Source organism: Aulonocara sp. 'chitande type north' Nkhata Bay, linkage group LG15 (assembly GCF_057382095.1).
Source record: "Aulonocara sp. 'chitande type north' Nkhata Bay isolate Kocher_YH1m ecotype deep benthic linkage group LG15, A_spYH_male_GT1.1, whole genome shotgun sequence".
NCBI classification, from domain to species: Eukaryota; Metazoa; Chordata; class Actinopteri; order Cichliformes; family Cichlidae; genus Aulonocara; species Aulonocara sp. 'chitande type north' Nkhata Bay.
In genome coordinates this window covers 24753279-24767024 of record NC_141358.1, presented here as the reverse complement: position 1 = coordinate 24767024, position 13746 = coordinate 24753279, and the positions used below count along the sequence as shown (strand labels likewise).

The window sequence follows — 13746 nt, the reverse complement described above, 5'->3', positions numbered from 1 at the left end:
TTCTCCAGGGAGCAAAACAGTAAAACTGGACCAACACTGGTAATAAAACTTCATTAATGTCACCCTCAGGCTCATATTCTCTGATAGTGACTCACTCTGAGGTCCGATGTGTCACTGCTGCTGCTGTGATAGAGAGGTGGTGTCATGTTTCAACACGCAGATGCTACTGGTTCGCTTATTGCAGCAGCCAGCACGTCTGTATAAAGTGCTTGATATGTAAATGATCGGAGGACTTAAACAACCCTTCCAAACTGTCACATTTTTAGTCCTTGCTGTCTCATATTTCAGCTTTAACAAACAAAAAAAGTCCAACCGGGTATTTGTGGATCGGTTTCTGGGAATCCAACCCGTAAAACAAAAGGAGCGTCGCCTACCTGAACCTGAGTCACCAACTTCTGCCTGCCATAACCAGTATGTGTGTGTGACAGCTAACCATAATAACCCAACCGCGGAGGGATGGTAAGGGAAAAATATTCCAAGATTTCAACACGACACCATTTCTAAGCAATGAAACGGCGAATGAAACACCATGTACACCGAAAATTAGACAAGGGTTGTGCAAACACCCCCCCACCTAAAACTATCCTGACAGGACAGAAAATATTCAGTTCCAGTTTGGCTCCTGGACCCGTGGAATTGTTTCCATGCCTCACTCCAGTGGCATCACATGTCAAAACCCCAGGATGCATTTCTGCTGACAGAGCGTGGCATGCCATGTGGGCAGAAACAAACCCAAGGAACCCAACAGGACATCAAACCACAGAGATGCAGACAAACCAGCAGTTCTGCAAATGCTTGGAGGACTGAGTCTGGGAGGACAGATTCTTCAAACGGTAGTTTTAGAGTTGTTTTCTTCATTGCTATCATTCACTTTCTTCAGCTTCTCTTATGTTCCATCCAATCCTCCAGAGGTAGGAGGTGTGTGTGTGGGGGGGTGGGGGTCTGATTTAAAGGTTCTGGCAAATTCTGCAGATTGCAGTAGCTTTTCCACGAAGGTTTACCTGGAAGATAGGGTTTCTCTATAAAGTTAATGTATCTGGTGTCAAACTTTAAAAAGAAGCTGTAATTTGTGTGAGTTGAGGGGGTTCATGTTCACTGCAGGCCAGCAAACACACTAAACCTGTGTCTTGGTTGCATTAGAGTGGAGACATAATAAGATGATGATATTATCCTTTATTTATCTCAGCAAAGGCATGAATGTTCTGTTTCTACTTAAGGTTTACTGACAACTCTCCATTAAAACCACGACCTCTGGCCTTTGTTTGCTGCTGGTGATGGATTTAATCTTGTTCAAGTGAAGCTCAGACTTCATCGCTTGTGCAGATTCTCAACAGGTCAAAGTTGCACCTTCAAAGCTCGACTCATTCGCTTCTGACCTGTGGCTCAGATCAGTTTTCTGCGATCAATTTACAAACCAACATTCGCTGATGCTGACATTTTTAAGCAACTTTTTTTCCTCTTCAAGGAAGAGCATTTCTTTATCCAGACCATTGAGATACCGACAGCAGTTATAAAGTGCCCCTACTGTGCTCATTTACAGCCTCATAATTTTTAGTATTTAGTTACAAAAATGTGCAGCAGCACCTGTTTAAAATCATTCTGGAACATTTATATTTTCTCTCGTCTCTTCCAGGCCGCCCCGAAAAGTTTTAAAGCCTGCTCTGACTGACGTGTCTGTCAAACAGCAACATCTGGAGCTGCAGCACTGCCACTTTGAATGACATCTGTTCTGTTTCTTAGTAGTGTGTAATGTTTACTGCAGATAATTCAAAAACCTGATCACAGGCAGGGCGGCAGTGCACCTGTAAATGCTCTCGTTCTGACAACTTACGTGTCTTTCCCTTGTCTGACTGGCGGAGACCTTCTCCTTCGGGGTAAACTGGGACCACGGTCACAGTGTAGGGAGTGTCTGATAGCAGGTTCCTTAGGATGGTGTTGGTGGTGCCGCCGGACACCTGCTCCTGTTCGTACACAGAAACACAGCTGTCAGTCAAAAGAAAGCAGAAGTGGCGGATCTGAGGAGGATCATTCTGGCACTGATTCTGCAGTAATCATCCACAGAAACAGGAAAATTAGACTTTGGTGAAAAACTAGCTGGACCCCTTGTACAGAACATGCAGAGTGATGAGAAACATGACACTGGTTGAATCAGAAACAGCATTAAAAGCAAATGCCGAAGTGTAGGTGGGCTACAAGGCAGCTTGCAGATTTGGGCAAGTTAAAGCAGATTAAATAATTCCTGATATGCAGAAAAAGGCATCTGATGAGCTGATGTGAATCTGCTTTGCCTGTCTGAGCTAATGTCCAGTTTTCCTTTGTGACACATGACAGGACAGGAAGTCAGTTTGATCTCTAACCATGTCCTCGGCGCCTCCGGACGCGGGCACGTAGAAGATGCGGTACTGCCGGACGTTGCCCTCCGCCGGTTCCCAGCGCACCTTCAGGGAGCTGGTGGTGGGATCAGTGACCTGGAGGTTCTTCACTCCGCCCAGAGCCTCTGTGAGCACAACATGGTGGTTACATTTCAGACCAGTTTCCTCGAGTGTCAAATGTCACAGAGAAGCAACATCTGCTGAGTTTCATATACCTCTTTAGCTAAACCTCCTGCAACTGCCATGTTGGTTCTTGATATATTAAAGCTGAGTGTTCTCCTCTGGCCAGTATATCTACTCTTACAGAGTAGTTTTGGTTTGGGATGTTTGTCTTCTCTACACTAAACTTCTGGTGTTCAAAGCACCCAAAAAATCTAAAAATTACACTTGAAAGTCTTTTTTTTTTTTCAGAAATCATTATCCAGTTATTTAAAAAAAATCTAAAACGTATCTGTGAAAGGTTTTATAAAGGAACTACTTTCTTTCTTTCATCTTTATCCACCTCCCAAAAAGGTGTGCAGCCAGCTTACATTACAGCGCACCTTTAAGGTTTGCATCCTGTCATGACCATAAGGCTCTTTTTATGGATAGATTCATAATTTCTACTGCAAAATATAGTTGGTGAGTGTAGTTTTGTGGAAAAAAGTAACTCCTGTATCAAGTCTGTGGATTTTTGAGTCGCAGCCTCGTGAATCCCAGAAAGAGAATTTGATGCACTCACTGGTCTTCCCGTTCTCCGATGCTCGTTTTCCCTCCGTGTCGGGGTAAATGGGAACCAGTGTCACTTTGTACTCAGTATCTGGACGCAGCTCTCTCAGCACTGTGTTGGTCGTAATCCCAGACACCTGAGTCTGTGAAGGGAAAATTAATAAGCAAATATCAGCCATGGATGGGTGACTTTAATGGAATTTATTTATCTCACTAGCTGGAGGTGAGAAAATGATCTTACTAAACACTGTCCAGGATTATATTATATAATGTGCTTTAACTTAGTCATTTAAAGTCAGTCAGGGATTCTCACCTGGGACTGAAGCAGCTTTTAAGAGAGATTTTTCCCGCAAACCAGCCACAGACGTTGGCACCTTTGGAAAGTTTGCAGTCCGTGGCTCCAAGCAAGAAACTTACACAAGGCACTTATATTTTTAGGTGCTTTGGACCACAATTCTCAAAATTATACTGTTTTTACTTCGTTTTTGTTTTCAACCAATGCCCATCATTTACTGCCATAAATTTCTAAATACCAAAGAACCCCCACTCTCATGAAATCCAGAATGAATATGGCCATACGGAGCTGCTCCAGCCAAAAAACTCTTTGCATGGGGTAAACATTTTTCTTTAAACAATCTTCATGTTGTTATTTATTTATTTTATAGATTTAGTTCCACATTGAGACTTCCGTGAGCTATTTCACGACAGCTGCCGTTTGGAATTTCTGTGACGGTGAAACCAGAAACTAAAGGACATTCAGTGTCTCCTCATGGTTGACTGCTTCTGAATGGTGCAGGGAGTCCCTGACAAAAACAAAGGAGCGATCTGTGTTATTCTGAAGTATAACTTCATCATCTCAGATTTTGAATCGAGGCAAGGATTAAGCCTTCTGCTCTTGTCTGTGTTTGGCTGTTTCAGCTGTAACTCAGCTTCCTGGTCATCTCACTAACAGATGTTTGGGGCCAGTCATTGTCTCCATTTCTGGTTTTAGACACTTCTTCTTCACATGGGTGCCTTTGAACATTTTTATTAGTCAGGTTTCTTTCTTATTTTTATCCTCTCACTCCACCTCACTCCGAGATGTAGAGGTCAGCACAGCTGGATTAACAGGAAGTGAACAGGCTCCCTGATGATCAGCTCTTCTCTGTCTCCACTTACTCATTTGTTAAAATTTTCCCAGAACTCTTGAAATCAGCTCACACGTAGCGTGAGAATGAAACTAGCATCATTTATTCTAATACTGTAAAAAATAAAAACCCCAAACAGAAACACGCACTTCGACGGTTTTACGGGTTTGGATAAACTAACTTGAACTGTTTGCTCACGTCAGCTCGTCGCAGTCTCTCATTCTCTGCTAATGTTCTAGGCATCAACTCACAAACAAAGACGCTATAAAACTATAGAAGAATTAAGTGATTAGCAGCACATAAAATATCCTGTGGCGTTTTAATTTGTGCTCCCAGTGAGAATTCTGATTGTGTTTTCTGTGTCATGAAAGGAAGATGCTATAAGGCTTTGATGCACTCGTGTGCTCCCGAGAAAAGTCTGAACTCAGCTGAATTTAGTCAAATTTGATTCATCTTTCATCATAACAGGTTTGACATTTATAACAGAAATAATTGAAAAACCCGCAGCTGCTAACATTTATGAAAACCGGACCTGCCTTCTTTGATAGGATTATGAGGTCAGTAAAAGCTTACCACGCTCTCCTGTCCTCCAGCGGCGGGGACGTAGATGATCTGGTACTGTCTGACGTCGCCCTCAGCCGGGTCCCAGCGGACCCTCAGTGAGTTGACGGTGGGGTCGGTCACCTGGAGATTCTTCACTCCGCCCAGAGCCTCTGAAACAGACGGGACACATCACAGCCTGACACGATGCGGGCGGGTGGAGTTCACCTCATCAGGACAGACCAGATGTTCCAAAGCCGGGGAGGCTGTCAGTCACAGAGGAGTCTTCTTTCCTTCCTGTGCCTGTCTAAACTTTCTGGTATTCCATAAAGAAACCCTATTAAACTGTTTTTTAGACATTAAAGAATTCCTCCAATAAAAAAAAAGTTTAAATAACTGCTGCAAATAACCCTTAGCGTTTGTTTTATCCTGCAGGGTGCTCCAGATGGATGCGTTTGCCACATCAGGAGTGTCCAGATGTGTCAGACTCAGGGAGGTTGCCTAAACTTTCTGGCATTCATTTGCAAGCCACAAGCGTTCATATAAACAGGGACTATTTTCTTGCTGTCTGGCTGAAAACATCAGACCTTTAAGGTGGTTTTTCTCATGATTTGACTGCAAACCTTACATTGCTGGCAGGTTTTCCACACAGCTGGTAAAAATGATGGTTTAAAAAAAGGACATTATTGAAAAGAACACTTAAATAAAAGCACTTTTAGTTGGTGGTGTGTGCTATGAGTCAGCTTACTCTTCATGACTCTGGCTGTAAGTGTCAGATGGTTCTGGTAATGCAGGACAGATAGAAATCGAAGGAAGTACCTCAAGCTTATCTGTAAAGACTTTCTGCTAGAAAGCATCAATCAAGTTTATGTGTGGTCAAAACATCGACCTCTAGTGATACAACAAGAAAAGATTTTTAACAGAAGACAAAATAAACTTCTGAGAAATGCAGAAGATGATGATCGCATATTTGACAAAACTGTCATCTGTCTTCACTGGCTGTGATTCATTTGGTCTTACTGTGTAGTGAAAAGTGTGGTAAACCCACAAAAACAGAGGAAAAACTCATATATAACTCATAAACCCAGTGTGTCAGTCCAAAGACACGACACAGGCGATGTAGTGGAGATGTTACTTATGGAGAGATGGGCAGCAGTAGCATATTGTTTTACTTTTCATTCATTTTCTGTTTTTTTCTGTCTCTGTAAAAATGACCTCCCCGGTGTCTGTGAGTGTTTCCGTCATGTGCTGCGCTGTAATAAAAAAAAAGTTCAAATACAGACAAAGATCCCGTAAATAAATAAGTCTTGCAAACAATAGCACGAAAAGAATCAATTTTATAGATGCAATAAAACACGCGTTCTTTGGAGAGGGCTCTCGAACGCACCATCAGGGACAGATTATCAAAGCAGTCCAAACTAATAACTGCATAACCGCTGCTGGATGGTGAATATGAAAACATGTGGGATCGCTGGGGAAATACTCAGAAAGGGCGGGGCCTAAGTGGAAATGGCTAATAAAAAAAACTGCCTTTTGATTCTCATGCCATCAACGGTTGCCCAGGTGGACAGGCCAAAACCTTCCTACGGTGCAATAAACGTCTGTAAGTGTGTTTTATGTTGATGTAGTGGTTCCATGTTGGTGCAAAGAAATGTCATGTGATTTCCTCTGCAATCGAATTTCCCCACATCTGTCTAAAACGACAGAAATCCTGAAACGTCTATAAAAATTGGATGTAGTGACATCACCCATTGGTTGTGAAGTCCTGTTCAGAAGCCTCGAGGTCATCATTTCCTCCAGGTCTGACTGTGACGTGCTCACTGCCTGCAAACACTGCTAACACTGAGGATTTAAAATGCCAGGACTAAAACCTTCAGGTAATGCCATCTTTTACACACTCTGTGGTTTAAGAAAATCCCACTGTTCCTTTTTGGTCCTGTCTGTCTGTCTGTCTGAAACAAGATTTGGTCATCTGACTCTTTGGAGCAACGCACACATGCCTCCAGGAATCTAAAAAATGCTGCTCCCCTTTGTGAAAACCCTGAGTGATCCACTCACTTGTCTTTCCCTTCTCCTCCTGCCTTATGCCCTCCACGTCTGGGTAGACTGGAACGACCGCCACCTTGTACGCGGTGTCAGGGTCCAGGTTCCTCAGGATGGTGGTGGTGGTGCCACCAGACACCTCCTCCTGTTCAACAAAGTGCCAAAGCCTTCATTAGCAGATTACCTGATTACTATTACTTTTACTGGGTATTTGAACCAAGATAAGACCCTGAAATTGGTCCATAAAACAGTTTGTTTGTTTTGTACCATGCGTTCTTCTCCTCCTGGTTGGGGCGTGTAGAAGACCTTGTAGGTCCGGACGTTGCCCACTGCTGGATCCCAGCGCACTGTCAAAGTGTTGATGGTTGGGTCGATCACCTTCAAGTTCTTTACTCCACCCAAAGGATCTGAGAAGGAGGAAAAGGCACTTAGCGCTTACATGGTATCTAAAATATCCCTGAATATTTCCTACCTGCATCCAGCCCTAGGGACTCAAATATTTTTAGATTTAAACTTGAATTGTCTTTAGATTATTCCCAACATCAAATCAAGTTCATGCTTGATTCTTGAAAGAAGCTGAGCAAGAAAAACGCTGTTTAACTCTGAGAACTGTGATTTCTATAAAGGGTCAATAGGACTCCAGCTATGCCTGATTTAAATTTGCTGGATTGTACCTTCAGTGTGGCCTCCTTTTCCATCTCTAGACACTGGTGCCATTCATAAATCACTGCCTGACTCTGATGTCCAGGTTCACTGCTGTCGTTGAGAGCATTACAAAGACCCAGAAACCTAACAGCAGCCTTTCAGGCCACAGCGTCCAAGCCTGAAGTCGGTGCATGCGCTCAAGATTTAGCATTAGTCGTTTCTGAACATTCCCCTTCCATTAAATTCAGGTGAATGCTGCCATGAAGGGAAAATCAGGTTAATGTAAATGCAATGACTGCTGCTTTTTAATGGTGGAATTTAACACAGGCTATGTCGGTGATAAATCTGATATAAGTCTGTGATTTGTATGTGATATATGTGTGTGATATATCGGGTTTAGTCTTCAACGCTGGCACAAAAAGAAAATGCCCACTTGGGTTTAACAGCCTGACTAAGCTGCCATTATTTTAGTGTTTCCATTTAGCCTTGGATGTTAAAGAAACTTTGTTAACCATCTGAAGTACTTTCATTATTTAGGATGATTTCAAGTAAACTGCTGGCTTTCCCACAAAAACCATCTGACAGAAATCTTCAGTTTTATATTTATGTCTCTGTTTTTCTCTCGTCACTTCATATTTTAACATTTCAGAGTTTCCAACTGTAATCAGACATCTTCATTAGGTCTTGGGTCCATGTAGATGTAGCAGCTCATTATTTTTCCAAATAAGACAAAAAACCGAGTAAAATTACTTCAAACCACAAGTTTTAGCTGTAAATCAGTCAGCAGGACTCACTTGTCTTCCCATTTTCGGACATGGACTTTCCCTCCATCTCGGGGTAGACGGGCACCACGGTGACAGTGTACTCTGTGTTTGGATCCAGGTTCTTGAGCACCGTGCTGGTGGCGGTTCCAGGAACCGAGTCCTGAGTTGGGGGGAGGAAGAAACGACTTTGAACTGGATGAACTCCTTGATCTGGAGAACAAATGAGTGCTTTGGCAGCCGCAGACAGATTCTCAGAATGAGCAATGTCACCGTTTAATGTTTTCTTGGACGCAGCTTCACTCAGTATCAGGAACAGTTAAGACTCGGAGATAAAGATGGATTTCTGCACAGGGCTACCACTTTAAAGGCTGTCCTGGGACAGGATAGAGCTTCAGATAGAAAAAATGAGAGCAAGTCTTCCTTTGCATGCACTCCTTCAGGCCTCTGCTGCACTTTCAAAATTCTACTTCTTCTTTGTCCATTTAATCTAATTTTCCTAAAATGTGCCAACACGCTGAGATAATGAAATAAAACAAATCAAATCATCTTATTTTACGACATCTTCTGACATAACCTTTGGGGTAATGAAACTAAACAAAATATCACCACAACTTCACAGAAAATAGTCAAACTTTCTCCTGACTCAATAGATCTCATTTCTCTGTCAAATGTTTTCCATTATTTGCAAGAAAACATCTTTTTTTTTTAAAAAGGCAACAACATCATCTGGTGGTTTTCATCTTTTGATATCGTGATCTTACAACTTTTCCCAAGACAAGAACGCTCTGGTGTGTAACTGCCTTGGAAACGACCTCACGCCGCTGACTCGACGCCACAGTGAGAGCCAAAAGGGAAAAATAAGATCTGCTCACATGGCTACCTGATCTCCCCTTAAAGACGAGACTCCTAACTTTGATTCATCAGAGGTCCAATTTTACACACACACAGGAGCACTTTGCACTGGCTTTTTGCCCACAAGGATTTTTAAAGTAATTAAAGTAAGAAGAAACTTCCACATCCTTACCACATCCTGCTCTCCTCCAGCTGTGGGCACCCAGATTACGATGTACTCGCGCACATTCCCCTCCGGTGGCAGCCAGCGAACGTTCAAGGTGCTGGTGGTGGGATCGGTCACCTGCAGGTTCCTCACAAAGCCCAGTGGCTCTGAACAGAAGTACAGCCAGAACAGGAAGTCAGTCAGTGCCTGGATCTGAGTGACATATCTTTAGTGTAGTCAGAGGTTAAGTGGTTTCTGGTGATAAGTTTCAAATCTTTAAATAGGGAACTTTGTGAAGCTGTACAAACGTTTGAAAGAGGAAATCCTGCAGTATGCCCTCAGTCTGCACCTCTGACCCTGGAGTAACGACACTCGATGGAAAAGTCTACAAAGTACGTTTAATGTTACGAATGATATGCCACAAGTACTGTCCTTAAAAATGTTGCATGTGAATCACTGATCGCTATGGTAGATCTACCATTACTATTCTAACCTGTGAAGATGGCAGACTGCCTTCAGATTTTCCCGTCAGTGACAGAAAATATTCCGTTAACGTGATGTCTAGTCTGGACTGGCTTGAAGGCCGGGATCAGCATTGGCCCGGCTCTCTGCTCTCTGAACCCATTATTTCCAGTGGTTTGTACCTTGCTTCGTCATTTTTCACTGCTTTTTTAAGCTTTCATTGCTATTCACTGTGACAAACACCCACATGGCCAATGCAAATGGGAGGCAAAATGGAAAAAAATGGGATATTCTGTGTCTTTGAATTTGCTTTGGCCAGGATGAATGCCCAACTGGAAACAGGTCTCTATTTAACATGTTATAAGATAATACATAGCTCAGGTCGGCTATGTGTTCCTCTGAAAACGTTGTAATCTGCTAAAAATGTTCCTTATTGATGTATTGTGGCAAAGAGCAGTAAGCCAAAACCGAGCCAGTTTTCCTCCTCAGTCAACTTTTAGTTCAGTCAGACTCTGTTTAATTGTTTCTTTAAGGCTCGGGTGTTTTTTAATGTCCTTCTGAGCACATTTCTAAACATACTATGGGTGTCACGTGACCTCAAGCCTCGATACTCACTTGTCTTGCCAGTCTCAGACAGGCTTGGTCCGTCTCCCTCGGCGTAGACGGGGACCACGGTGACGGTGTAGCGGGTGTCCGGCAGCAGTTTATTCATGATGAATGTGGTGGTACTCTCAGACACGGTCTCCTACGAAAAGATGCATCAGATTTATCCTGAAACTAAATCCCAGAGAGTCCATATGTTTGACCTCAACAAGGTCAAAACACAAATAAAAGTCTTCCTGAGAAAGTGTCTGAGTCTCATGAAAATAGTAAATTGGCTTACCTTAATGCCTAACATGGGAATTTTTAAAAGCTGAAATATTTCTTGTGTTTTAAAAAGAAAATCCCTTTTTTGTTTTTAAAGCAGAAGAATCTTCTGAAACAACCTGTGGATCATCACAAGGCCTTTTCTACAGTGGTCCAGTTTTTATTCCGCTTTCAGGAGTGGTTTGAAAAACATCTAAACACTAGACATATTTCTACGTTCCTTAAGTTTTTTATTTATTGCATTTTCTGAAATGTTGCTTTAGTTTCCTTGTTGTTGTTGTTTTCAAGGCCACCGTAGACCAGCAGAAACAAATAACACCTTTAACACCTGTTCCTCTGGTAAATATTTCTTCCCGCTATTTACAGTTTATTTGACATTTTGTGTGCGCAGCATTTTGGTTTGTGAGACGAAACCACGCGAGCAGCAGTCAGATTCTTTTGGTCGAGCAGTTTGAAATTCCTTTGCAAAACTAACGTTGACGTGCTAATTGAGGGGTGAAGGTTGTGCAATCGACAACGATAAATGAGCCGCTTCTGAGGAGACAAACCCGAGTGGCCAAATCATCTGTCGGCTGCGTTCGCAGCTGTTATTTAGTGCTGATGGCACTGCAGAAATATAAAACCCACAAACATGTCATACAACAATGCGAGCTTCACGTTGCCAGAAAGGATTTAGACGGTTTTGTGTGGCAACTGCATGACGGGATTATCCTGTCAAAAAGCATGACATCACCAAATCTCTGCTGAGAGCTTTGATCGTTTTGTCTTTTTTAAACTTCTGTTGAGCATCTTGGATTTTTTTTTTTTTAGTGCCGTTTCCTGGAAAATTTATCAGACTTTTTTATTACAAGCTTTAAAAGAGTTTTACCAAACTCCCTCCAGCATTTTGTCGAGTGTAAAAACACCTCAGGGGCAGAAAAAAGGTCTGTCAGTATCGCGTGATGACAGCTTGTCAAAGAGCAATGATGCTGTCAGCAAAAGGAAAAGAAAAGAGTGAACACGCCGAGTAGGACTCAGATGTTTAATAAGCTAATGCCAATCTAAAAACTGCTCATTTCAGAATCTGCACCGACTGACATTAAACCTCAGGCAAAGAGATGAAGCCCAGGAGGAAGTGCTAAAAACTGCAGTTCCTCTAACGGCCACTTGAGGCTGGCTCCAAAACCGAGTCATTTCCCATAGAGTCCCATGTTTAAACTTCCAGCTTTACAGCAGAAATAAACATGTTTACAGCCTGCTGCAAAACTGATTATAGTCTCTGTGGATAGTCTCCCTTTTCATAAAAACTGCACAAGGGAGCTTTTTAAAAAATGACTTAACTATAATTTGAATACTGTTTAAGACTTAAAGTTAGAGCTGTCGCTCCTCTGACTGACAGGCCACTGCATTTTTCACACCAAAAGTTTGTTTACTCTGATACAAATCAGCTGAATAGTTTGCAAATGTGTAGCTTTTAGCCATAATTTGGTTTCTTTTCACACACCAAAATCTCCAAGTGATCCAACATGTGTCGCTACAAATTGCATGATTTGTAAGCGGTGGTTGATCTGGGCCAACTACTGGAGGGTTCAGAAGGTGACAGGGTCTCAGAGCAGTTGTGGTTCAAACCCTGGTGCGATTATTGTGTGCACATCTGCACAAGGGAACCGCACCAAGGAGCAAAACCAACCAGAGTTTGACTCAAACAAACTTTTTATTTTCTGAGTTCACATAGCTGCTAAGATCCCAGTGAGTACATTTTGTTATAAGTATGAGGGTCCATGTGCCTGCTTGTGTCTTTTTGACTGTGCAGACTTGCAGTAGTTTACATTACAACGCATGAACTATGCACATTGGATGTACAAATTTTATGACTTGCAGACCATCCGAGGTGTCTGTGCTTCAGTTTTGGTGAATTAATTTAAAGTATTTCACTCGTCTGTTACTGTGGATGCAGATTAAAAAGCTGATGACTGTTTTTTCCTCCTGTGTATCTCCCTCTAGGATTAATAACATTTTTCTGATTTCTGAACTTGTCCTGCTAACGCAGCTGATCATGACTGTGATTGGCCAATTCAGTTGGGTTGTTTCCTTTCATGCATTTCTTTTCAAATCGAGTGGAAGAGACTGGATCATCTCATCTCCACCACCAACTGTGTTTGACACAACCCCCAGAGCGATCAGGGCACACCATGTCAAAAAAATGATAATCCACAAACAGTGAATCACATTGCGTGGCTACATCCATTTACAGCCTTCTGCAGTCTTTAGAACAAATCAGTTATCAGCATTTATCTGATAAATTCTATGAAGAGAGCACTTACTTTAATCTCCAGGCCTCCATCCACAGGAACGTAGATGATATTATATCCCTGAACGTTGCCATCAGCAGGATCCCAGGTCACAGTGAGGGTGGTGATGGTCGGGTTGGTCACACTAATGCCACGTACTCCGCTCAATGGCACTGAGGGCGCAAATGTGATGAGCGATTAAATGACAATGAGTTTTTACATAGGGTTCATTTTAAAAATCTTCTACAGTGACCTACATGTCTTTCCATCCTCAGACTGGCGTTTGCCTTCCCTGGCAGGGTAAACGGGTAACACTGACACCGTGTATGGAGTATCGGGCATCAGGTTCCTGAGGATGATGTTTGTGGTGCTCGCAGGAACTTGTTCCTGTTTGGCAAAATTAGGAAATAAAATGTTGCTTAAATGCTTCAGGCTCATAATTGGTTGTTTCCTGGAGATAGGAAGCGGTACGGCGTGCATGGAGCCTCACCATCTGCTCTTCCCCACCGGCTTTGGGTACATAGAAGACCTTGTAGAGACGAACAGCTCCGTCAGCAGCATCCCAGTTCACATTCAGAGAGGTCATCGTGGGGTCAGACACCCTCAGGTTCTTTACTCCTCCCAGAGGTCCTAAACAATAAGTGATTTTAGATTTAGACCACGTGAAGAGCCTGAATTAATGATTCCAATCTGTCGTGTTTCCATCATGATTTCATTTTGTTTTTCACAATAAGAAAAGACGAGGGGAACAAGGCTATTCCTCGATCTATAAAGTGAAGGTGTTATTCATTTGTGCTGGTGGTTTTTGTGTTGTTTCTTCTTTTTTACGATATCCTTTCTTTAATGAGCACAACTGACATCTGCTGTTTAGTGTCTCCATGTCTCAAAACAACCTCCCAGCAGACTAAGCACAGGGCAGAGAGGACACTCGTGGGTTCTCTGCAAAAACTG

General features: G+C 42.5%; 1 protein-coding gene across 3 annotated transcripts in view; it reads right to left on the bottom strand.

Moving 5' to 3' along the window:
* The window catches only part of col12a1b (collagen, type XII, alpha 1b), a 147664-nt gene that overhangs the window by 59337 nt on the left and 74581 nt on the right, over nucleotides 1–13746 (bottom strand). For all 3 annotated transcript variants that reach the window (XM_086265140.1, XM_086265141.1, XM_086265142.1), the window contains 12 exons: nucleotides 13286–13425; nucleotides 13053–13182; nucleotides 12829–12968; nucleotides 10274–10403; nucleotides 9224–9363; nucleotides 8230–8359; nucleotides 7058–7197; nucleotides 6806–6935; nucleotides 4781–4920; nucleotides 3094–3223; nucleotides 2358–2497; nucleotides 1832–1961 (listed from right to left, as the gene is read on the bottom strand). In XM_086265140.1, the coding sequence (XP_086121266.1) occupies nucleotides 1832–1961; nucleotides 2358–2497; nucleotides 3094–3223; nucleotides 4781–4920; nucleotides 6806–6935; nucleotides 7058–7197; nucleotides 8230–8359; nucleotides 9224–9363; nucleotides 10274–10403; nucleotides 12829–12968; nucleotides 13053–13182; nucleotides 13286–13425 (1620 nt within the window). The remainder of the gene's footprint in view (nucleotides 1–1831; nucleotides 1962–2357; nucleotides 2498–3093; nucleotides 3224–4780; nucleotides 4921–6805; nucleotides 6936–7057; nucleotides 7198–8229; nucleotides 8360–9223; nucleotides 9364–10273; nucleotides 10404–12828; nucleotides 12969–13052; nucleotides 13183–13285; nucleotides 13426–13746) is intronic.